The sequence below is a fragment of the Nyctereutes procyonoides genome, unplaced genomic scaffold, assembly GCF_905146905.1.
Source record: "Nyctereutes procyonoides isolate TBG_1078 unplaced genomic scaffold, NYPRO_anot_genome, whole genome shotgun sequence".
NCBI lineage: Eukaryota > Metazoa > Chordata > Mammalia > Carnivora > Canidae > Nyctereutes > Nyctereutes procyonoides.
Window position 1 is genome coordinate 49,404,529 of NW_026575125.1, and position 26,165 is coordinate 49,430,693.

General features: G+C 38.6%; 1 protein-coding gene across 1 annotated transcript in view; it reads left to right on the plus strand.

The window, feature by feature from the left end:
* TEX11 (testis expressed 11) overlaps positions 1-26,165 on the plus strand; it is a 360,742-nt gene that overhangs the window by 167,311 nt on the left and 167,266 nt on the right. Inside the window, exons 14-15 of the mRNA XM_055338036.1 lie at positions 3,459-3,544; positions 22,675-22,812. Of these exons, the coding sequence (XP_055194011.1) occupies positions 3,459-3,544; positions 22,675-22,812 (224 nt within the window). The remainder of the gene's footprint in view (positions 1-3,458; positions 3,545-22,674; positions 22,813-26,165) is intronic.

A 26,165-nucleotide genomic window follows, 5' to 3' on the forward strand; every position in this document is an offset into this window, starting at 1 on the left:
AATCTATCTGGTCCAGTGTATCATTTAAAGCTCTCGTTTCTTTGGAGATGTTGTGTTTAGAAGACCTATCAAGGGTAGAGAGAGCTAGATTGAAGTCACCAAGTATAAGTGTATTATTATCTAAGTATTTCTTTACTTTGGTTAATAATTCGTTTAAGTATTTGGCAGCTCCCACATTCGGGGCATATATATTGAGGATTGTTAAGTCCTCTTGTTGGATAGATCCTTTAAGTATGATATAGTGTCCCTCTTCGTCTCTCACTACTGTCTTCGGAGTGAATTTTAGTTTATCTGATATAAGGATGGCTACCCCTGCTTTCTTTTGAGAACCATTTGAATGGTAAATGGTTCTCCAACCTTTTATTTTCAGGTTGTAGGTGTCCTTCTGTCTAAAATGAGTCTCTTGTAGACAGCAAATAGATGGGTCCTGCTTTTTTATCCAGTCTGAAACCCTGCGCCTTTTGATGGGGTCATTAAGCCCGTTCACGTTCAGAGTTACTATTGACAGATATGAGTTTAGTGTCATCATGATATCTATTTAGTCCTTGTTTTTGTGGATTGTTCCACTGAACTTCTTCTTAAAGGGGAATTTTAAGAGTCCCCCTTAAAATTTCTTGCAGAGCTGGTTTGGAGGTCACATATTCTTTCAGTTCCTGCCTGTCTTGGAAGCTCTTTATCTCTCCTTCCATTTTGAATGAGAGCCTTGCTGGATAAAGTATTCTTGGTTGCATGTTCTTCTCATTTAGGACCCTGAATATATCCTGCCAGCCCTTTCTGGCCTGCCAGGTCTCTGTGGAGAAGTCTGCTATTACCCTAATATTCCTCCGCATGAAAGGGACTTCTTGTCTCTTGCTGCTTTAAGGATCTTCTCTTTATCTTTGGAATTTGCAAGCTTCACTATTAAATGTCGAGGTGTTGAACGGTTTTTATTAATTTTAGGGGGGAATCTCTCTATTTCCTGGATCTGAATGCCTGTTTCCCTTCCCAGATTGGGAAAGTTTTCAGCTAGGATTTGTTCAAATACATATTCTGGCCCTCTGTCCCTTTCGGCGCCCTCGGGAACCCCAATTAAACGTAGGTTTTTCTTCCTTAGGCTGTCATGTATTTCCCTTAATCTGTCTTCTTGGTCTTTTCATTGTCTGTCTCTTTTTTCCTCAGTTTCGCTGTTTGCCATCAACTTGTCTTCTATGTCACTCACTCGTTCTTCCACCTCGTTAACCCTCGTCGTTAGGACTTCTAGTTTGGATTGCATCTCATTCAATTGATTTTTAATTTCTGCCTGATTGGATCTAAATTCTGCAGTCATGAAGTCTCGTGAGTCCTTAATGTTTTTTTCTAGAGCCACCAGTAGCTGTATAATAGTGCTTCTGAATTGGCTTTCTGACATTGAATTGTAATCCAGATTTTGTAACTCTGTGGGAGAGAGGACTGTTTCTGATTCTTTCTTTTGAGGTGAGGTTTTCCTTCTAGTCATTTTGCTCAGTGCAGAGTGGCCAAAAACAAGTTGAATTGGGAAAAGGAGAAAGAGAGAGAAGGAAAGAAAAGAGAAAAAGAAAAAGGAAAAAGAAGGAAAAAAGAGAAGGAAAAGAGAAAGAAAAAGAAAGAAAGGTGAAAAAAGGGGGGGTGGAGGAAGCAATCAGAAATCAAAAAGAAAAAAAAAGAAAAAACAAAAAACACTGGGGAGTATCTTCTGATTCTGTATACTTTAAGTCCCTTGACTTCCCCTGGAACTGGTCCGTCCAGCTGGTCTTCTGGGGGAGGGGCCTGCTGTGCTGATTTTCAGGTGTTAGCACTTGGGGGAGCTGCTCTGCCCCCTGCCTGGTGTAGGGCTCAGTGGGGGTTGTTTACCCCGTGAGGCCCCAGGAGGAACAGCCCCAGTGGCTATGACAGCTCTGGAAGCCTGGATTCAGCTCCCACAGTAACTACGGGGCTCTCAGTCCGCAGGGCCTGGAGGCTCCGGGGTGGGGCCGCTGATCTGCTCAGCTGGGGCAGGAGCGTCCTTGCTGTCCTGGGCCCTCCCGGCCCTGCCTGTCCCGGAGGGCCCGGATCCTGGGCTGTGTCCCGGCGTCCAGTGCTCCGGGGCCTGCGCTGTTGGATTCGCGCTCCCGGCCATGCAGCCCCCTCCGTGGAGCCGCCGACCGAGCCCCTCCGAGCTGCTCCCGGCTGCGAAGCCCCCTCTGCAGGGAGCCTCTTCCTCTGCTGGAGCCGCCGCCGCCGAGCTGCTCCCGGCCGCGCGCAGCCCCCTTGGCGCAGAGCCGCGCCCGAGCCCCTCCGAGCTGCTCCGGGTCCCGCTGCAGCCCTTAGGGAGCTCGGCGCACTCTTCCTGGGGCGCAGGTGTCTGTTAGTGTCCCAGGGAGCCTGAGGGCATCCCCGCCCTCCTGGGTCCTGCTCCAACTCCCTGCGAGGCCTTTCCGCCCGGGAAGGTTGGTGCAGCTCCTGCTTCTCCGGGACGGCGCTCCTGTCCTGGGGACACTCGCCCCGGCCTCAGCCCGGCTCCTCGCGGGGCCCCTCCCCCTTGGAGGCCTTTTGTTTCTTTATTTCTTTTTCCCCCGTCTTCCTACCTTGATAGAAGCGCGAACTCTTCTCACTGTAGCATTCCAGCTGTTCTCTCTTTAAATCTCAGGCCGAATTCATAGATTTTCAGGATGATTTGAAGGTTATCTAGGTAATTTGGTGGGGACAGGTGATTTGGGGACCCTACTCTTTCGCCATCTTGCCCCTCCCCCTCAAAGTAATATTTTAAATAGGCACCTTAAATATCATTTTACTCTCATGTGAGTAATTTTATCTAAGCTATGGAACAACCTATGTTTGCTGACTGTGCTTTGGGGTCAGAGACTTTTAGTCTTCTTATCAAGACTTTTGTGGAAATTAGTAGTGCCAAAGGAGTAGAAGAGAGGGGATGTAGAATTCTATTGCAGTTTAAACTTTACCTTAATGTGTGCTAATGTATTTGAACCCTGTGTCTAGACCAGAAACAATCAGACGTGAAATACAATTTAAAGTAATAAAATTTACGTGTAAACATGGTCTTAAAGTATTTTGCAAAGGCTTTAAGGTGTAATTGGCCTTTCTTGTGAACTTGATCTGATCTTGTTAGTATATAATAATATAAACACTTCTTATTAACGATTTTTAGCATTGCTGTCTGTTCATTCACAATAACATTAAAGCACCAGATGATGATCAAATTTGGAACATGGAAAATACATTTAAAAGAGGCTAAACTGGCAAACTACCACAAATTGATAGGCAAATTACTGTGATTCTAGCAAACTCTGATTCTATTATATAATCAATTTTGCTAGTTAACCTAAAATTGATGATGAAAACCTGTCTGAATAGGATTGTGTTTGTAGCCATTACTTAAAGATTATAGGTTCTGAATATAGTTAGCACTCTTATTTAATGTAATAGATCTTGAGTTTTGTTTTTAGAGCCTCAGTTTTCATTTTCAGGTCAGCGAACAGGAAGACAACTGACAACCGAATTAGTGGTTTGTTTACACAACATTCTGTGGAAAAAAGCTGCCAGAAGTTTTGAGGTTTGGGAAGGATCTATATTCTTTATCTTCTTTCTCTACTCTAACAAATAAGTATGTTCACTATAAAAATCAGAGATCATCAAATATTTTAATAATCTGCTTAGGTCCCATCTATGTATTAAATATAAATAATGCAGAATGTTAATGAGCATTGTATAAGAATTCATTTAAAACCACTAAAAACAAAAACAAAAACCACTAATATTGGTTCATCCCCATTGGGAGCTTACAGTGTAGGGAAATGACATGTCTGATATTAAGATATAGGAAAATAATTCATTTTAACATGACAAAAAAGAAAGTCAGAGCTTTATTCCCTTTAAAAAACTATGATTTGAAGCACAGAGGATTTGTAGTGTAGTGAAAATACTTTGAATGATATTGTGATGGTGGATACTTGTCATTATTCCTTTGTGTAAGCCCATAGTATATACTACACTAAGAGTGAACCCTAATGTAAACTATGGACTTTGGGTGATTATGATGTGTCCATGTAAGTCCATCAAATGCAGTAAGTCTACCACTTTGGTAGAGGATGTTGATAAGGTGGGAGCCTTAGTGTGTGAGTGTGTGTGGCATCAGGAGGTATATGGCCAGTCTCTGTACATTTCTCTCAGTTTTACTGTGAACCTAAGATTGCTCTTTAAAAAAAAGTTGTACAATTAAAAAATGCCAAAAAGTGGTAATTTTTTTCTCACAAAACAATCCAAATTTACTGTAGAAAAGTTTGAAACTTCAGATATTTTTTTTAGGAAGTAAAGAATAGGGGCACCTGGCTGGCTCATTTTGTAGAGCGTGTGATTCTTGATCTCAGGATAATGAGTTCAAGCCCCATGTTGGGTGTATTGCTTACCTTAAAAAAAGTAAAGAATAGTTGAGAGCATAAGCAGTAATTTCTCAGACATCAGCTGTAGCAACATTTTTCTAGATATTGTCTCTTGAAGCAAGGGAAACAAAAGCAAAATTACACCATTGGGACTGCATCAAAATAAAACGTTTCTGCACAGCAAAGGAAAGGATCAACAAAACTAAAAAGCAACCAACTGAATGGGAGAAGATATTTGCAAATGACACATCTGATAAAGGGCTAGTCCAAATATATGAAGAACTGACACAACTCAACACCTCCCCCAAAATAATCCAATTAAAAAGTGGGTAGAAGACACGAACAGACATTTCTTCAAAGAAGACATCCAGATGGCCAACACGTACATGAAAAAAGGCCCAGCATCACTCATCATTAGGGAAATACAAATCAAAACTACAATGAGATATCACCTCACTCCTGTCAGAATGGCTAAAATAAAAAAGACGAAAAAGAACAGGTGTTGGTAAGGATGTGGAGAAAAAGGAACCCTCTTTCACTGTGGGAATGCAAATTGGTGCAGCTACTCTGGAAAACAGTATGTAAATTCCTCAAAAAGTTAACAATAGAGGGAATCTGGGTGGCTCAATGTTTGAGCATCTGCCTTTGGCTCTGGTAGTGATCTGGGCATCCTGGGATCGAGTCTCACATCAGGCTCCCTCCCCACAAGGAGTCTGCTTCTCCCTCTGCCTATGTCTCTGCCTCTCTCTTTGTATGTCTTTCATGAATAAATAAATAAAATATTTTTTAAAAAAAGTTAACAGAACTGTCCTATGATGCAGTAATCATACTACTGGATGTCTCTCCCCAAAATATAAAAACACTAACTCAAAGGAATACACATATCCCTATGTTTATAGCAGCATTATTTATAATAGCCAAATTATGGAAGCAGTCCAAATGTCTACTGATAGATGAATGGATAAAGAAGATGTGGTATATATATACAATGGAATATTACTCAGAAATAAAAATGAATGAAATTTTGCCATTTGCAATGGCATGAATGGAACTAGAGAGTATTATGCTAAGCAAAATCAGAGAAAGACAAATACTGTATAATTTCACTCATGTGGAATTTAAGAAACAAAACAAATGAGCAAAGGAAAAAAAAGAGAAATCAAGAAACAAACTCTTAACTGTAGAGAACAAACTGATGATTGCCAAAAGGTAGGTGTGCGTGTCAGGGGGAATGGGTGAGTTGGTGATCAGAATGTAGGAGTGCATTTGTCTTGATGAGCACTGGGTGATGAATGGAATTGTTGAAGCACTACATTGTGCACCTGAAACTAATATAACACTCTATACTAACTATACTGGAATTAAGGTAAAAACTTACTATAAAAAATGGGATGTATGGTTTTAAAAAGTTGTGATGGATTTCTACTTCTAACCAAAATGTAACAGAGATCATATTTACGTGCTTGCCTGAACAACTAGTCCCCCCACTGCCAACCTCCCTCCAAAGAAAAGAAAAAAGACAAAATACATGAAAAAGTGTTTTTTGAGACATTGGACATCAGGCAATGGAGAGTGATCTTTGGGCAATGGTAAATAAACAAGGTGAGGACTTCAATGGTGCAGCTTACTCTCTTGAGTTTCCAGGCTGTAGCACAAGAAGAGGAACTGAAATGGATGCCAGCAGCCTTCCTAATTTAAGGAGATGGAGTTGAGAGTCTAAGGAGACCAAAGCAGCTAGAGTTCACAGGATAGACCACCAGGAAGGAGAGCACAACTCAGAAAGAGACCTCTAGCAGTCAAAGAGTCCTCCTCCATTGTTTGGCCAAATACTAATTAGGACAATATGGGATGGAAGTACCTGGAGCCACGGGGGAATAGCCATCTAAAAATATTAGTGGGAACAGTGCCTGGCACTTACAACTGTCTGGGAATAGAGCCTGTTCGTATTAGCCAGACAGAAAAACTTCTAATTTATGGGGGCATTGGGTAGAGAACTCAGATTGATCTTGTCTGAATGGTGGAGGATAATTAGCCCTATACTGAGAATTGTTCCAGACCTACCTAAAATACCAAAAGTATGACCTAAAAGGATGGAATTGATCCTAATAAGCTTAAGTGCTTCTCAGAGTAGAGGTCAAGAATATTTATCAGAATATCAAACTATTCAGCACCCAACAAGGTAAAGTATACAATATTTGGTATCTAATAATAAATTACCAAGTATATAGTGAGGCAGGAAAATACTTTCTAATGAAGAGAATGAGCAATCACTAGAATCTGACAAAGTTGGCATTAACTGAACATTAAAATACCGCATTTAATTTTATTCCATATATTTAAAAAGTTGAGACATAGATATAAAAGATCCAAATCAAATTCCTAGAGATGAAAACTAGGTCTAGGATAAAAAATATATTGGATAGTATTAACATCAAATTAGTAAGGTAATCATACTACTGGATATCTCCAGTAGTATTAGTAAAGGTAAAGATTAGTAAGTTTGAAGATACAGCAATAGAAGCCATCCAAAATAAACCACTTAGGGAAAAAAATTAAAATAGCATCACAAGCTATGAAAAGACTTCAGGTAGCTCAATAGATGGGTAATTAGAATCCCCAAATGAGGAGAGAGCATATATGAAGAAATAATGCTTGAAAGCTTTAACATTTAATTAATTTTTAACGGTATATTTAAGATGTTTAGCAACCTCAAACATAAGAAACACAGGGCGGCCTGGGTGGCTCAGCGGTTTGGCGCCTGCCTTCAGCCCAGGGCGTGATCCTGGAGACCCGGGATCGAGTTCCACATCAGGCTCCCTGCATGGAGCCTGCTTCTCCTTCTGCCTGCGTCTCTGCCTCTCTCTGTGTCTCATTAATAAATAAATAAAATCTTAAAGAAAAAACATAAGAAACACAGATAAAACTAAACCATGGCACATAATAATCAAATTGCTCAAAACCAGTGATAACGAGAATATCTTAAAAGCAGCTGGAGAAAAATGACACGAATACATACAGAGGAGCAAATTAAGGATGACGTTGGATTTTTCAGGCAAGCAAGAACACAGTAGAGCAATATCTTAATATAACAAAAAGTACCTGTAAATGTAGAATTCTATGCACAGCAAAAATACTGTTTAAAAATGAAAGTAGTTGATAGAAATGCAAAACAGTATGGCTGCTATATAAAGCAGTATTGTGGTTCCTCATAAAAATTAAAATAGAATTACCATATGATCCAACAATTCCAATTCTGGGTATATATCCAGAAGAAGTGAAAGCAGAATTTATAATTCAAAAAAAGGAGACAAAGTAATATTATGAAAAATATTTAATAATCTAAAAGAAGCAGAAAAAAGAGGAAAAAGGAAACAAATTTAGGTAGAACAAATGGAAAACAAATAAGTAGGAAAATGATTGAAATCTCAGCATATACAAAAATAACATTAAATTAAAATGATCTCAACTCTTCAGTAAAAAAACAGACATTTTCAAAATAGGTTAAAAAGTGAGACTCAACTTTTGACTGCTAAAAAGAAACACAGTTTAAATATGAAGATACAAATAGGTTACGAGTAAAAGAATGGGAAAAATAGAGACATTATTCTAAAATTTATGTATAAAAGCAGGGGAATGAAAATAGCTAAAAATAATTCTGAGAAAAAGGAATAGAAAGGGAGGAATTACTCTATCTGATTTCAAGACTTATTATATAGCTATGGTAATCTTGACTGTGGTATTGTCAGAGAGAGAAACACACAGATCATTGGAACTCAGTGGAGAACACCAAAATAATCCCATAGGAATGTGCTCAACTTATTTTCAATAATATGCAAAAGGATTCAATGGAGGAAGAATGATATTCTCAATAGTGTGTAATTGCACATCCACAAGCAAAAAAATTAATCTTGATCTAAATCTTATACTTTATACAATAATTAACTCAAAGAAGAATCAATAGCAAGAGTTAAACTGGAAAATTCACAAATATGTAGAAATTAAAGAACATACTCTTGAACAACCAGTGGGTGAAAGAAGAAATCAAAAGGGGTGGGTAAGGTGAGGTAAACCAGGCAACAGGCTTTTAACTGAGGCTTACTGGAGGGATGGAGGGTGGGACAATGGATTAAATAGGTGATAGGTATTATGTAGGGCACTTGTGATGAACACTGGGTGTTGTATGTAAGTAATGAATCACTAAATTCTACACCTGAAACTAATGTTACACTGCATGTTAACTAGCTGGAATTTAATTAAGAACTTGGAAACATAAGATACCAAAATGCAAACAGATGCAACAAAAGTAGTTCTAAAAGGGAAGTTTATAGTGTGACAAATGCTTCAATAAACAATCTAGTACACTTATCTTGATGAGCACTGAGTAATTTATGGAATTGTTGAATCATTATATTAAACATGTGAAACTAATATAGCACTTTATGGAAACTACACTGGAATTAAATGAAAAGAAATAAAAATATAAAAAAGGCAACCTGACTTTATACCTTATGGAACTAGAAAAAATATAACTAAGCCAAAGATAGCAGAGAACGGAAATAATAAAAAGGGGAGCAGAAATAAATGAAATAGAGATTAAAAAACAGAAAATTTCAACAAAAATGAAAGTTGGTTTTTTGAAAAGATAAAATTGCAAATGTTTTAGTGAGATTAACCAAGAAAAAGATAGTGGGAAAAAAAAGCAGACTCAAATAAATAAAATTGGAAATGAAAGGGGAGACATTACAACTGATACCACATAAATACAAAGGATTGTAAGAAACTATAGTGAAAAATTATGTGACAAGTTGGATAATTTAGAAGAAATGGACAAATTTCTAGAAATATACAACCTACCTAGACTGAATCTTGAACAAACAGAAAATGTAAACAGATGAGTCAGGACATTGAATCAGTAACCAAAAATCTCCCAATAAAATAACGTCCAGGACCAAATGATTTCATTCGTAAATTCTACAAAACATTTGAGGGAGAATTAATGCTAATTGTTCTCAAACTCAAACTCATTCCAGACACTTCCAAACTAATTTTACATGGCCAACATTGCCCTAATACCAAAGCGAGACAAGGACACTATAAGAAAAAGTAACCACAGGCCAGTAATCCTGATGAACAAAATCATCAACACAATACTAGCAAACTGGATTCAACAGCATATTAAAAGGATCTTATACAATGTCCAAGTAGGATTTTTCCCTGGAATGCAGGGAAGGTTAAACATATGTAAATCAGTAAATATGATATACCACATTGAATAGAATGAAGGATAAAAATCCTATATGATAATCTCAGTATATGCAGAAAAAAACATTTAGCAATATTCAACATCCTTAAAAAAATATTCAACATCCTTTTATGATGAAAACTCTCAACAAATTAGGTATAAATGGAATGTACCTCAACATAATAAACGTCATACCTGACAAGCCCACTGCTAACCTCATACTCAAGGGTGAAAAACTGAAAACTTCATCAAAGATCAGGAACAAGACAAGGATGTTCATTCTTACCACTTCTATTCAACATAGTACTGAAAGTCCTACCCAGATCATTAGGCAAGAAAAAGAAAAGGCATCTAAATTGGAAAGGAAGAAGTAAAAATAAAAATATTCTACAAGGCTAGAAAATGAGGGAAAAGAAAGAAAATCAGTTGAAAAAGAGAATTCTGAAGTAATTTTAAATCTGTTTAGTAAAGAAATACAGGCCCTCTAAAAACAAGAGGGACGCCTGGGTGGCTCAGGGGTTGAGTGTTTGCCTTCAGCTCAGGGCATGATCCCACGCACGGTCCTGGGATCGAGTCCTGCATCGGGCTCCCTGCAAGGAGCCTGTTTCTCCCTCTGCCTATGTCTTTGCCTCTGTCTGTATCTCTCATGAATAAATAAATAAAATATTAAAAAGGATAAAATAAAAAAAGAAAAGAATACCATTGTATTTTGCAGCACCTGATTTTATGGAGCAAAACAAGACATTTTGATATAGGAATACATTATGAAATGATCACCACAATCAAGCTAATTAACATATTCACCTCAAATAGTTACTTTTTGGTGGTGAAAACACTTAAGATTCATTTTCTTAGTAAATTTCAAGTATATAACACATTATTATAGATACCATGCAGTAACTTAGGTCTCTATAAATTATTCATTTAATAATTGAAAGTTTGTATCCCTTGACCAACATATCCTCAATTCCCCAAACTCCCAAACGCTGATAATCACCATCCTACTTTGTTTCTATGAGTTGACTTTGTTATATTCCACGTGTAAGTGACATCATGCAGTATTTATTTTTCTCTGTCTGCCTTATTTCACTGAGCATAATGTATTTTAGATTCATCTGTGTTGTCACAAATGACAGATTTTCCTATAGATCTATTATTTTTATTTCTTTATTTGCTAATATTTTATTTAAGACTTTTGTTTTATTTTTTCTTTTCTTTTTTGTCTTTTCATATATATATATTATATATATATATATATTTTATTGGAGTTCAATTTGCCAACATATAGCATAACTCCCAGTGCTCATCCCATCAAGTGCCCCCCCTCAGTGCCCGTCACCCAGTCACCCCCACCCCCCACCCTCCTCCCTTTCTACCACCCCTAGTTCGTTTCCCAGAGTTAGGAGTTTCTCATGTTCTGTCTCCCTCTCTGATATTTCCCACTCATTTTTTCTCCTTTCTCCTTTATTCCCTTTCACTATTTTTTATATTCCCCAAATGAATGAGATCATATAATGTTTGTCCTTTTCCGATTGACTTATTTCACTCAGCATAATACCCTCCAGTTCCATCCACGTTAGAGCAAATGATGGGTATTTGTCGTTTCTAATGGCTGAGTAATATTCCATTGTATACATGGACCACATCTTTTTTATCCATTCATCTTTTGATGGACACCGAGGCTCCTTCCACAGTTTGACTACTGTGGACATTGCTGCTAGAAACATCGGGGTGCAGGACTACTGTGGACATTGCTGCTAGAAACATCGGGGTGCAGGTGTCCTGGCGTTTCACTGCATCTGTATCTTTGGGGTAAATCCCCAGCACTGCAATTGCTGGGTCGTAGGACAGATCTATTTTTAACTCCTTGAGGAACCTCCACACAGTTTTCCAGAGTGGCTGCACCAGTTCACATTCCCACCAACAGTGCAAGAGGGTTCCCCTTTCTCCACATCCTCTCCAACATTTGCTGTTTCCTGTCTTGTTAATTTTCCCCATTCTCACTGGTGTGAGGTGGTATCTCATTGTGGTTTTGATTTGTATTTCCCTGACGGCAAGTGATGCGGAGCATTTTCTCAAGTGCATGTTGGCCATGTCTATGTCTTCCTCTGTGAGATTTCTCTTCATGTCTTTTGCCCATTTCATGATTGGATTGTTTGTTTCTTTGCTGTTGAGCTTAATAAGTTCTTTATAGATCTTGGATGCTAGCCCTTTATCTGATATGTCATTTGCAAATATCTTCTCCCATTCTGTAGGCTGTCTTTTAGTTTTGTTGGCTGTTTCTTTTGCTGTGCAAAAAAGCTTCTTGTCTTGATGAAGTCCCAACAGTTTATTTTTGCTCTAGTTTCTCTTGCCTTCATGGATGTATCTTGCAAGAAGTTACTGTGGCCATGTTCAAAAAGGGTGTTGCCTGTGTTCTCTAAAATTTTGATGGAATCTTGTTTCACATTTAGATCTTTCATCCATTTTGAGTTTATCTTTGTGTATGGTGAAAGAGAGTGATCTAGTTTCATTCTTCTTTATGTGGATGTCCAATTTTCCCAGAACCATTTTTTGAAGAGACTGTCCTTTTTCCAGTGGATAGTCATTCCTGCTTTGTCGAATATTAGTTGACCATAGAGTTGAGGGCCCATTTCTGGGTTCTCTATTCTGTTCCATTGATCTATGTGTCTGTTTTTGTGCCAGTACCACACTGTTTTAATGATCACAGCTTTGTAGTACAGCTTGAAATCCAGCATTGTGATGCCCCTGGCTTTGGTTTTCCTTTCAATATTGCCCTGGCTATTTGGGGTCTTTTCTGATTCCACACAAATCTTAAGATGATTTGTTCCAACTCTGTGAAGAAAGTCCATGGTATTTTGATAGGGATTGCATTGAATGTGTACATTGCCCTGGGTAGCATTGACATTTTCACAATATTAATTCTGCCAATCCATGAGCATGGAATATTTTTCCATCTCTTTGTGTCTTCCTCAATTGCTTTCAGAAATCTTCTGTAGTTTTTAGGGTATAGATCCTTTACCTCTTTGGTTAGGTTTATTCCTAGGTATCTTATGCTTTTGGGTGCAATTGTAAATGGGATTGACTCCTTAATTTCTCTTTCTTCAGTCTCATTGTTAGTGTATAGGAATGCCATTGATTTCTGGGCATTGATTTGTATCCTGCCACGCTACCAAATTGCTGTCTGAGTTCTAGCAATCTTGGGGTGGAGGCTTTTGGGTTTTCTATGTAGAGTATCATGTCATCGGCGAAGAGTGAGAGTTGGACTTCTTCTTTGCCAATTTGAATGCCTTTAATGTCTTTTTGTTGTCTGATTGCTGAGGCTAGGACTTCCAATACTATGTTGAATAGCAGTGGTGAGAGTGGACGTCCCTGTCATGTTCCTGATCTTAGGGGAAAGGCTCCCAGTGTTTCCCCATTGAGAATGATATTTGCCATGGGATTTTCATAGATGGCTTTTAAGGTGCTGAGGAATGTTCCCTCTATCCCTCCACTCTGAAGAGTTTTGATCAGGAATGGATGCTGTATTTTGGCAAATGCTTTCTCTGCATCTATGGAGAGGATCATATGGTTCTTGTTTTTTCCGTTGTTGATGTGATCTATCACACTGATTGTTTTACAAGTGTGGAACCAGCCTTGAATCCCAGTGATAAATCCCACTTGGTCATGGTGAATAATCTTCTTAATGTACTTTTGGATCCTATTAGCTAGTATCTTGTTGAGAATTGTTGCGTCTGTGTTCATCAGGGATATTGGTCTATAATTCTTCTTTTTGGTGGGGTCTTCATCTGGTTTTGGAATTACGGTGATGTTGGCCTCATAGAACGAGTTTGGAAGTATTCCATCCCTTTCTAACCTTCAGAACAGCTTTAGTAGAACAGGTATTGTTTCTTCTTTAAACATTTGATAGAATTCCCCTGGGAAGCCATCTGGCCCTGGACTTTTGTGTCTTGGGAGGTTTTTGATGACTGCTTCAATTTCCTCCCTGGTTATTGGCCTGTTCAGGTTTTCTATTTCTTCCTGTACCAGTGTTGGTAGTTTGTGGTTTTCCAAAAATGCATCCATTTCTCTTTTTTTTAAAGATTTATTTATTTATTTATGATAGACATGGGGGGGAGCAGAGACACAGGAGGAGGGAGAAGCAGGCTCCATGCTAGGAGCCCGTCGTGGGACTCGATCCAGGGACTCCAGGATTGCACCCCGGGCCAAAGGCAGGCGCCAAACCGCTGAGCCACCTAGGGATCCCTGGCATCCATTTCTTATAGATTAACTCATTTATTGGTGTATGGCTGCTCATAATATGTTTTTAAAATCGTTTGTATTTCCTTGGTATTGGTTGTGATCTCTCTTCTTTCATTCGTGATTTTATTAATTTGAGTCTTTTCTCGGTTCTTTTTAATAAGGCCGGCTAATGATTATCTATCTAATCCTTTTGAAGAACCAACTCTTGGTTTTGTTGATCTGTTCTACAGTTCTTCTGGTCTCTATTTCATTGAGTTCTACTCAAATCTTTATTAACTATCTTCTTCTCCTTTGTGGAGGTTTTATTTGCTGTTGTTTCTCCAGTTCCTTTAAATGAAAGGTTAGCTAGTCTATTTGAGTTTTTTTCCAATTTTTTGAGGGAGGCTTGTATTGTGAATTGTGATGTATTTCCCTCTTAGGACCACTTTTGCTGTATCCCAAAGATGTTGAATGGTTGTTTCTACATTCTCATTAGTTTCCATGAATCTTTTTAATTCTTCTCTAATTTCCTGGTTGGCCCTTTCATCTTTTAGGAGGATGCTGTTTAACCTCCACGTGTTTGAGTTTATTCCAAATTTCCTCTTGTGATTGAGTTTTACTTTCAAAGCATTGTGGTCTGAAAATATGCAGGGGATAATCTTAATCTTTTGGTTTTGGTTGAGACTTGATTTGTGACCCAGTATGTGGTCTATTCTGGAGAAAGTTCCATGTGCACTTGAGAAGAATGTGTATTCAGTTGTGTTCGGATGTAAAGTTTTGTAAATATCTATGAAATCCATCTGGTCGAGTGTATAGTTTAAGGCCATTGTTTCTTTGGTGATGTTCTGCTTAGAAAATCTGTCATGTTCAGAAAGTGCTGTATTGAAGTCTCCTACTATTAGTGTATTATTATCTAAGTATATCTTTACTTTGGTTATTAATTGATTGATATATTTGGCAGCTCCCACATTAGGGGCATAAATATTCATGATTGTTAGGTCTTCTTGTTGGATAGACCCTTTAAGTATGATATAGTGTCCCTCTTAATCTCTTACTACAGTCTTTGGGATAAACTTTAAATTATCTGATAGGAGGATTGCTACCCCAGCTTTCTTTTGAGGACCATTTGAATGGAAAATGGTTCTCCAACCTTTGATTTTCAAGCTGTTCATTTCCTAGGTCTAAAATGAGCCTCTTGTAGACAGCAAATAGATGATTCTTGCTTTTTTATCCAGTTTGAAACCCTGTGTCTTTTGATGAGATCATTTAGCCCATTCACGTTCAGAGTGACTATTGAAAGATATGAATTTAGTGTCATCATAATACCTATTCAGTCCCTGTTTTTGTGGATCATTTCTTTGGACTTCCTCTTTCTTTTTCTTTTTTTTTTAATTTTATAAATTAATTTTTATTGGTGTTCAATTGACCAACATACAGAATAACACCCAGTGCTCATCCAGTCAAGTGTACCCCTCAGTGCCCGTCACCCATTCACCCCCACCCCCCGCCCTCCTCCCCCTCCACCACCCCTAGTTCATTTCCCAGAGTTAGAAGTCTTTATGTTCTTTCTCCCTTTCTGATATTTCTCACACATTTCTTTCCCTTCCCTTATATTCCCTTTCACTATTATTCATATTCCCCAAATGAATGAGAACATACACTGTTTGTCCTTCTCCGGTTACTGTGGCCAAGTTCAAAAAGGGTGTTGCCTGAGTTCTCCTCTGGGATTTTGATGGATCTTGTCTCACATTTAGATCTTTCATCTATTTTGAGTTTATCTTTGTGTATGGTGCAAGAGAGTGGTCCAGTTTCATTCTTCTGCATGTGGATGTCCAATGTTCCCAGCACCATTTATTGAAGAGACTGTCTTTCTTCCAGTGGATCGTCTTTCCTCCTTTATCGTATATTAGTTGGCCATAAAGTTCAGGGTCCACTTCTGGGTTCTCTGTTCTGTTCCATTGATCTATATGTCTGTTTTTGTGCCAGTACCACACTGTCTTGATGACCACAGCTTTGTAGTACAACCTGAAATCTGGCATTGTGATGCCCCCAGCTATGGTTTTCTTTTTTAAAATTCCCCTGGCTGTTCGGGGTCTTTTCTGATTCCACACAAATCTTAAAATAATTTGTTCTAAGTCTCTGAAGAAAGTCCATGGTATTTTGATAGGGATTGCATTATACGTGTAAATTGCCCTGGGTAACATTGACATTTTCACAATATTAATTTTGCCAATCCATGAGCATGGAATATTTTTCCATCTCTTTGTGTCTTCCTCAATTTCTTTCAGAAGTGTTCTATAGTTTTTAGTGTATATTTTGAGAACCATTTGAATGGTAAATGGTTCTCCAACCTTTTATCTTCAGGTTGTAGGTGTCCTTCTGTCTAAAATGAGTCTCTTGTAGACAGCAAATAGATGGGTCCTGCTTTTTTATCCAGTCTGAAACCCTGCACCTTTTGATGGGGTCATTAAGCCCGTTCACGTTCAGAGTTACTATTGACAGATATGAGTTTAGTGTCATCATGATATCTATTTAGTCCTTGTTTTTGTGGATTGTTCCACTGAACTTCTTCTTAAAGGGGAGTTTTAAGAGTCCCCCTTAAAATTTCTTGCAGAGCTGGTTTGGAGGTCACATATTCTTTCAGTTCCTGCCTGTCTTGGAAGCTCTTTATCTCTCCTTCCATTTTGAATGAGAGCCTTGCTGGATAAAGGATTCTTGGTTGCATGTTCTTCTCATTTAGGACCCTGAATATATCCTGCCAGCCCTTTCTGGCCTGCCACGTCTCTGTGGAGAGGTCTGCTGTTACCCTAATATTCCTCCCCATGAAAGTCAGGGACTTCCTGTCTGTTGCTGCTTTAAGGATCTTCTCTTTATCTTTGGAATTTCAAGCTTCACTATTAAATGTCGAGGTGTTGAACGGTTTTTATTGATTTTAGTGGGGGATCTCTCTATTTCCTGGATCTGAATGCCTGTTTCCCTTCCCAGATTGGGAAAGTTTTCAGCTAGGATTTGTTCAAATACATATTCTGGCCCTCTGTCCCTTTCGGCGCCCTCGGGAACCCCAATTAAGCGTAGGTTTTTCTTCCTTAGGTTGTCATTTATTTCCCTTAATCTGTCTTCATGGTCCCTTAATTGATTGTCTCTTTTTTCCTCAGTTTCCCTCTTTGCCATTAACTTGTCTTCTATGTCACTCACTCGTTCTTCCACCTCGTTAACCCTCGTCGTTAGGACTTCTAGTTTGGATTGCATCTCATTCAATTGATTTTTAATTTCTGCCTGATTGGATCTAAATTCTGCAGTCATGAAGTGTCGTGAGTCCTTAATGCTTTTTTTCTAGAGCCACCAGTAGCTGTAGAATAGTGCTTCTGAATTGGCTTTCTGACATTGAAGTGTAATCCAGATTTTGTAACTTTGTGGGAGAGAGGGCTGTTTCTGATTCTTTCTTTTGAGGTGAGGTTTTCCTTCTAGTCATTTTGCTCAGTGCAGAGTGGCCAAAAACAAGTTGTATTGGAACACGGGGGAGTATCACTGGTCCGTCTAGCTGGTCTTCTGGGGGAGGGGCCTGCTGTGCTGATTTTCAGGTGTTAGCACTTGGGGGAGCTGCTCTGCCCCTGCCTGCTGCAGGGCTCAGCGGGGGTTGTTTACCCCGTGGGGCCCCAGGAGGAACAGCCGCAGTTGCTATGGCAACTCTGGAAGCCTGGATTCAGCCTCCGCAGGGCTCGGGGCTCTCGGCTCTCCGTCTGCAGGGCCTGGAGGCTCCGGGGCGGGGCCGCTGATCTGCTCAGCTCGGGGCAGGAGCGTCCTCGCTGTCCTGGGCCCTCCCGGCCTCTGCCTGTCCCGGGGGAGGCCGGATCCTGGGCTGTGTCCCGGCGCCCTGTGCTCCGGGGCCTGCGCTGTTGGATTCGCGCTCCCGCCCGCAGCTCCCTCCCTGGAGCCGCTCCCGAGCCCCTCCGAGCTGCTCCGGTCCCGCCGTGCGCGCTGCAGCCCTTAGGGAACTCGGCGCACTCTCCTGCGCTCGCAGGTGTCTGTTAGTGTCCCAGGGAGCCCGAGGGCATCCCCGCTCTCCTGGGTCCTGCTCTAAGTCCCTGCGAGCCCCTTTCCGCCCGCCCGGGAAGGTTGGTGCAGCTCCTGCTTCTCCGGGACGGGGCTCTCCTGTCCTGGGGACACTCGCCCCGGCCCTAGCCTGGCTCCTCGCGGGGCCCCTCCCCCTCGGAGGCCTTTTGTTCCTTTATTTCTTTTTCCCCGTCTTCCTACCTTGATAGAAGCGCGAACTTTTCTCACTGTAGCGTTCCAGCTGGCCTCTGTTTACATCTCAGGCCGAATACGTAGATTTTCAGGATGGTTTGAATGTTATCTAGGTAATTTGATGGGGACAGGTGATTTGGGGACCCTGCTCTTCCGCCATCTTGCCCCTCCCCCCCGGACTTCCTCTTTCTTAACAGGGTCCCTCTTAATATTTCTTGCAGAGCTGGTTTGGTGGTCACATATTCTTTCAGTTTCTGCCTATCTTGGAAGCTCTTTATCTCCTCCTCTATTCTGAATGAGAGCCTTGCTGGATAAAGTATTCTTGTTTGCATGTTCTTCTCATTTAGGACCCTGAATATATCCTGCCAGCCCTTTCTGGCCTGCCAGGTCTTTACAGAGAGGTCTGCTATTAATCTGATATTTCTCCCCATATAAGTTACGAATCTCTTGGCTCTCACTACACTAAGGATTTTCTCTTTATCTTTGGAATTCGCAAGTTTCACTATTAAATGTCGAGATGTTAAACGGTTTTTATTATTTTGGAGGGGGACCGCTCTATCTCTGGGATCTGAATGCCTGTTTCCCTCCCCAAATTAGGGAAGTTCTCAGCTATGATTTGTTCAAATATGCTTTCTGGCCCTCTGTCCTTCTCAGCCTTTCCTGGAACCCCAATTATGCGTAGATTGTTCCTTCTGAAGCTGTCATTTATTTCCCTTAACCTTTCCTCATGGTTTCTTAATTGTTTTTCTCTTTTTTTCTCAGCTTCCTTCCTTGCCATCAACTTATCTTCTATGTCACTCACTCTTTTTTCCACCTCATTAACCCTCATCATTAGGACCTCCAGTTTGGATTGCATCTCATTTAATTGATTTTTAATTTTGGCCTGATTAGATCTAAATTCTGCAGTCATGAAGTCTCTAGAATCCTTTATGCTTTTTTCTAAAGCCACCAGTAGCTTTATAATTGTGCTTCTGAATTGGCTTTCTGACATTAAATTGTAATCCAAATTCTGTAACTTTGTGGGAGAGAATACTGTTTCTGATTCTTTCTTTTGTGGTGAATTCTTCCTTCTAGTCATTTTGCTCAGTGCAGAGTGGGTGTATGAGCAGGCTAAGTCAAGAATATCAACCATAACCTAAGTAAATTTCACCCTAGATGATTCTTGTTAGAAGCGAAAACCCTTCTCTCTGTAGCATTCTGGCTGTTCTCTCTTTAATTCTTAGGTCAAATTCGTAGGTGTTCAGGATGTTTTGAAAGTTATCTAGGTAAGTTGGTGGGACCAGGTGAGTGAGTACCCCCACTCTTCACCATCTTGCCCCCCATCTTGCAGAATATTTTTAAACTCCCACTTTCAACACCGGAGAAAAATATAATCTTGACCCTAAATAGTCATGGGCAATGTTGAACCTACAGAGCACAGGTTTTTTTTTTTTTTTTTTTAGTGAAGAGTGTGTTTTATTCCATTTACACCCAAATGACTTCTGTTCTTCACTTAAAATGTGAAGCTTCTTTTAGAGGGTACAAGGGACTCATCTACCTTACCTTGGTGTGCATGAGCAATCTGAGTTTTCTTAGCTTAAAAAAGTTTTTGTGTTTTAAAATATTTTATTTATTCATGAGAAACAGGGTCCCACAGAGAGAGTCAGAGACATAGACAGAGGAAAAGCAGGCTCCTCGTAGGAGCCTGATGTGGGACTTGATCCCTGGACCAGGATCACAGCCTGAGCCAAAGACAGACACTTAACCACTGAGCCACCCAGGTGTTCAGTTTAGAAAAAATTATCCAGGTTATCTCGATCAGATTTTTCCTAATAGTGTCTTAGCATTGAAAATATGTTAGTGCCTCAAAAGTAAAAAAAAAATTGTACTCAAACACAGTGGCACTTTATCATAATAGTGAAAAGCTTGGAAATCAATGAAATATCCAACATTAAGAAAATCATTGTATATTAACTTAATTGAATGTTATATATCCCTTACATTGACAACTGTGAGGACTCCATAATAATATAGATTAATATTTACCAAATAAAGTCAGATGGAAAGAATGGAACATGAAACTCTAATATAAGCTATGATTGTAACTATATACAAATATAAAAGGACAAAGTTAAAATGGAATGCAGAAAAATGAAAATAGCTATATTAGCATGGTAAATTATGAATTTCTTCTAAAAATTTTTATCATTGTTTTAATAACTAAAATTGTATTTTGAGTTTTCTGGGGTTGTTCACCACCCCTCAGACTTTTCATCCCACATGCAGATGTTGTATGGAATACTACTCAGCCATCAAGAAATGAAATCTCGCCATTTGCAATGATGTGGATGGAACTAGAGGATATTATGCTAAGAGAAATAAGTTAATCAGTGAAAGAGAATTATAATATGATCTTACTTATATGTGGAATTTAAGAAACAAAACAGAGATGGGATGCCTGGGTGGCTTAGTAGTTTAGTGCCTGCCTTTGGCCCGGGGCATGATCATGGAGCCCCAGGATTGAGTCCCACAGCAAGCTCCCTGCATGGAGCCTGCTTCTCCCTCTGCCTATGTCTCTGCGTCTTTCTGTGTGTGTCTCACGAATAAATAAATAATCTTTTTAAAAAAAGAAACAAAACAGAGGATCATATAGGAAGAGGAGAAAAGATAAAACAAGATGAAATCAGAGAGGGAAACAAAGCATAAGAGACTCTTAATCATAGGAATCAAACTGAGGGTCCCTGGAGGAGTAGTGGGTAGGGTATTGGGGTAACTGCGTGATGAATGTTAAGGAGGACACCTGATGTAATGAGCACTGGGTATTATGTAAGACTGATGAATCACTGACCTCTACCTCTGAAATTAATAATATATTACATGTTAATTAATTGAATTTAAATAGAAATTTAAAAATTTATTGAAGTATAATCAACACAATTTTAAGTGTACAATGTAATGATTAGGTATATGTATATGTCTTGAGTCCTAACTATTTAATTAACATATTCATCACATTTTTTTTTACTGAGAACACTTAAGTTCTGTTCTCTTAGCAAAATTCAGTTATACAATCCAGTATTACCAGCTATAGTAATCATGTCATACATTAGATGACCTTTTTCATCTTATAACTGAAAGTTTATACCCTGTTACCTTTTTCATCTTATAACTGAAAGTTTATACCCTTTTACCACCCTTTCCCCATTTCCCCAAGCCCCTCAAAACCACTATTCTATTCTCTGTTTCTAGAGTTTAACTGTTTTTTTTTCAAATTCCACAAATAAGTGATGATAACATGAAATATTTGTCTTTCTCTATCTGGCTTATTTTACCTAGCATACTAGTCCTCCAAATTCATTCTTGTCACAAATGGTAGGATGTCCCTCTTTTTATGGCTGAATAATATTCCATTGTGTACATATACCATATTTTATTTATCCATTCATCAATAAATGGACACTTAGGTTGTTTCTGTACCTTGGCTATTTTGAATATTGCTGCAATGAATATGGAAGTAGAGATCTCTTTCAGATCATGATGTGGGATTGCTGGAGTATATGGTAGTTCTAATTTTAATTTGAGAAAGCTCTATACTGTTTTCCATGATAATCTTACCATTTTATAGTCCAACCAACTGTGTAAAAGGTTTCTCTTTACTAGCATTTTTATCCCTTTTCTTTTTGATGATATAACTCTAGTAGTTGTGAGATATATTTCATCGTGGTTTTGATTTGGATTTTCCATATTATTAGTGATGTTAAGCACCTTTTCTTCTGCTGACCATTTGTATGTCTTTTTTAAAGATTTATTAATTTATTTGAGAGAGACCATGAGCAGGGGGAGGGACAGTAGGAGAGAGGAGAGAATCCTCAGGCAGACTCCCAGCTGAGTGTGGAGTCCGACCTGGACCTTAATTTCACAACCCTGAGATTCATTATCTTGTGCTGAAATCAAGAGTTGAATGCTTGGTGTGCCTGGGTGGGTCAGTTGGTTAAGCATCTGCCTTTGGCTCAGGTCATGATCCCAGGGTCCTGGGATTGAGGCCCACATCAGGCTTCGTGCACACTGGGAGCCTGCTTCTCCCTCTCTTGCTCCCTCTACTTCTTCTCTTTCTCTCTCTGTCAAATAAATACATAAAATATATATATATATATTTTAAAGAGTCAAATGCTTAACTGACTGAGCCATCCAGATGCCCCTATATGTCTTCTTTGGAAAAATGTCTATTCAGGTTCTTTGCCCATTTTTAAATTGTTTTTTTTTCTATTGAGTTGTAGGAGTTCTTTGTATATTTTGGATATTAGCCATCTATTGAATATATTGTTTGCAAGCATTTTCTCCCATTCCGTAGGTTGCCTTTCAATTTTGTTGATGGTTTCCGTGAAATTTCTAATATGGAGAAAGAAAATAGAATATCGAGTACCACAATCTGCAACTCATACTGATCTAGACAGATCATAAAATGAACTTAGAACTCAGAGAGGGTGTTGTGTTTTGATTGCCTAAAAAAGAAAACAATACAATTTTATTGTTTTTTTTTTGTAGAGGTGACTTAGAAAAAATAAGGTCAAATGTAGAGATATCTCTGTAATTTTGTTATTTCTTTTTAACCTTTAGGTACAAAATTATGCTGATGCCCTAAACTGGTACTATTATTCTCTGAGATTTTATGCAACTGATCGTACAGATTTGGACTTGGCCAAACTGCGGAGGAACATGGCTTCCTGCTACCTTCATTTGAAACAACTTGATAAGGTGCTTTGATTCATCTATTTTTTTCAAAGGCAGGAAGTGTCCTGTGCAGTGGCAGGGAGATAGGTACAGTTTGGTGTGTCTTCTTGGCTATGAGGTTAAGATATCTGAGAGTTTCTTCATAGAATATAAACTCAAATTGATACTTTCTTGATTTGTACACTGTAAACATGACTGATAGGAACTTCCCAGAAAGAGAGAATTTGAAAAACCATTAATTCCACTACTTACTGGGTTTTGGGGGCACCTTTTTCTGAAAAGTAATACATCATTGGAACTTCTAAACCAAGTTGTTTGCTACTAACCACCTGCAGTATTGTCCTTTGAAGTAGACTAAATTATAAGGTACACTTTTATTGGTCAACCATTCAGTATGGGAAAATACTCAGATAAAATAGTCTTTCTTTTATGTACTGGGTTACCTATTGACTATCCAACCACTCTGGAAAATTTTTAGCAATTGATTATCAGAACAAAATTCTAGGAGGTGAATGAGATAAAAATCTATTTAAAGATCGAGCCATTCATACTTCCTAGAGCAATTGGAACATTTCTTTTTTTGGGTATCATAGTATACACATTAAGTGGGGGAAGGTATTGGCTTGTGGAAGGACAAGTGAGAAGGACAAGTGTAGACCTAGATAAAATATGAAGACTTTTGTTGCTTTTCAGGTTTTAATGACAAGTTTAGGGGAAAATATATGATTACTGGTTGTATTCCAGACATTTTCTTTGAGTTTTTGTTTACTTTGAAGGGTTGTTTATTTGACTAAATACTTCAATTTTCTTTCAAAAGAATATTTACCATTTAGTTTGTATATTAAAAATTTATAGTTCTGGAAGAGAAGTTGAAGTATTACTTACTTAGTTCATGATATTTCAGCACAGCCTAGCATTTAAGTGTTTCAGAAAGATAATTGACGCTACTGTTTACTTAAAGACCTGAAAAAAAGATTATCACACAAATTTTCTGCATAAGATACCATTAACTATTTCAGAAAGATAATTGCTTACTGCTGAAAGATATAAAGGTGATCAGAAAGTTATTGTAAGTTTCATGATTTATGTTGGCCTGGCAGAATGGGAAGGACCTGCATTTGGAGTCAGATATGCCATTTGGATGATTGTCTTTTCAGGCCAAGGAAGGGTATCTGTTCTGCTATCTGTTCAGCTAATACAGATAGAAAGAGTGCAGTACAAGATACTGTGATAGTCTCTGAGGGGTTATAGACATGAACAAGACATAGTTGCCTTTGACTCAACCAAGCAGCTAGCCTCAGAGTATCCTAATGGGCAGATCTTTAAAGATTTTATTTATTTATTTGAGAGACAGCTCACACAAGCGGGGAGGGGGGCAAAGAGAGAGGGAGAAGCAGACTCCCAGCTGAACAGGGAGCCCAAAATGCAGCTCCATCCCAGGACCCTGAGATCAAGACCGGAGCCAAAGGCAGATGCTTAACTGACTAAGCCACTCAGGTGCACCTAGAATATGAGGCTAGAATATGAGGTTGTTTTTAAGAGTGGAGGTTAGGCATAGGGGGCCAGGCTGGGATGCAGTTTCTAGGAGAATATGAAGTGAGTAGATAGAATCTTTCAAGACTTGAAGCAGTGCTTCTTTTTTTAAAGTAGCCTCAACCCCAGTGTGGGGCTTGAACTCAAGACATTGAGATCAAGAGTCATGTGCTCCTCCGATTGAGCCAGCAAGGTGCCCTGAAACAATGCTTCTTAAGTCTCCTCTAACTAATGTCAAATTTGATCCTAGTATAGGACTAAGCCTATAATATGGAATTCAGATGGTATTAGTAAGAAGGTGAAGAAGAGGAGAGCAGGAAACCAGGCATGTCCTAATAGTGTATAATCAGTGTGTGATTATATCACTGAAGGCCAGATTGGTAGTAAACCCAAAAGTTATTTTCAGTATGTTCAAGGTAATCTTGTTGATTATTGTTAGTGTATTTTTCTCTTTCATCCTTCTTGTCTTGAACTTAGCAAACATTGATTTGGTATCTTCCATATGTAGGGAATACTCTCTTAATGCACAAAGAGAAAGGTGAAAAGAAATTACACAATCCATTATATTTTACTATTCCCACCTTCCCTTGTTAATTTTCATTGTCAAATGCTTTTTTCACTTCTTCCCTTGAGCTACTTGAACATTGTTCAGAATAGTTTATGAAACCATGTTTACTGGACCTGCTTAAATTGTATGGTTTTTCAGCTAGGTAAAACTGACTCTTACTAACTTTCTGTCATATTCCTCACAAATTTATTGTCCTCAAACCACCATGCCTTACCCTTCCCTTTAGCAAAATACTTTATCTTGTAATTTTCTGAACTCATAGCCACGCACATGAACTTCATCAACTTCTCCTTTCTTTACTCTTCCTTTCTTCTTCTTATCTCTTAGAAGGAACTTTTTTTGAGGGCCTTCTCTACAATTCTCAACTTCAGCTTTTTAATATTTTTCTCTCAACTATTTCTTTCCCCATCACAACAATTATTCTGAGGTCTTCTTTATAAAAAAAAAACCTTCCTTCAATCTTGTCATCCTACTAAAATTATAGTTCTTTGTTCTTCATTTTATCACCAAACTTTTGAACCTAAAATTACTGCCAATATTTTCTCAGTGCCCATTTATTTAAAAAAATGGTTATTGACTATCTATGTTAAATACTATCCTAGGCCTTGGGATATAATAATGAACAAAATAGACAAAACACCTACATTCGTGGAGTTTATTATTCTCCTAGGACAGAAAATTTAAAAATGAATATTATGGTATATTACAGAGGTCAGCAAAATTTCTGTGAAGAGCCAAGTAGTAAATATTTTAGGTTTTCTATGTCATGCAATTCTCTGTTGCAACTATTAAACTCTGCTGTTATACCATGAAAACAGCCATAGACCATATGTAAACAAATTGGCTTGGCTTTGTCCTAATAAAACTTTGTTATTTAGGAACACTGAAATTTGAATTTCATATAATTTTTGTGTGTCATAAAATATTATTATTCTCGATTTTTTCAACCTTTGAAAAATATAAAACCCTTCTTAGCTTGTGAACTACAAAAATAGATGGTAGCTTAGAAGTGGTTCAAAGGCCATAGTTTGCTGACCCTGTTATATATTAAAGAGTGATGAGTACTAAGCAGGAAAGGGTGGTATTAAATTTTTTTTGTATTAAATGTTTTAGAAGAGGAATAAAGGTTGAAATTTTAGATAGGGTGGCCACGAAGGCCTCAGTGAGAAGGTGGTTTTTGAGTAGAGACCTGAGGAAATGAGGGATCTAGCTAGCTATGTAGATCTCTGGAAACAAAACAAAACAAAAACAAAAGCATAGCATTCCAAATAGCAAG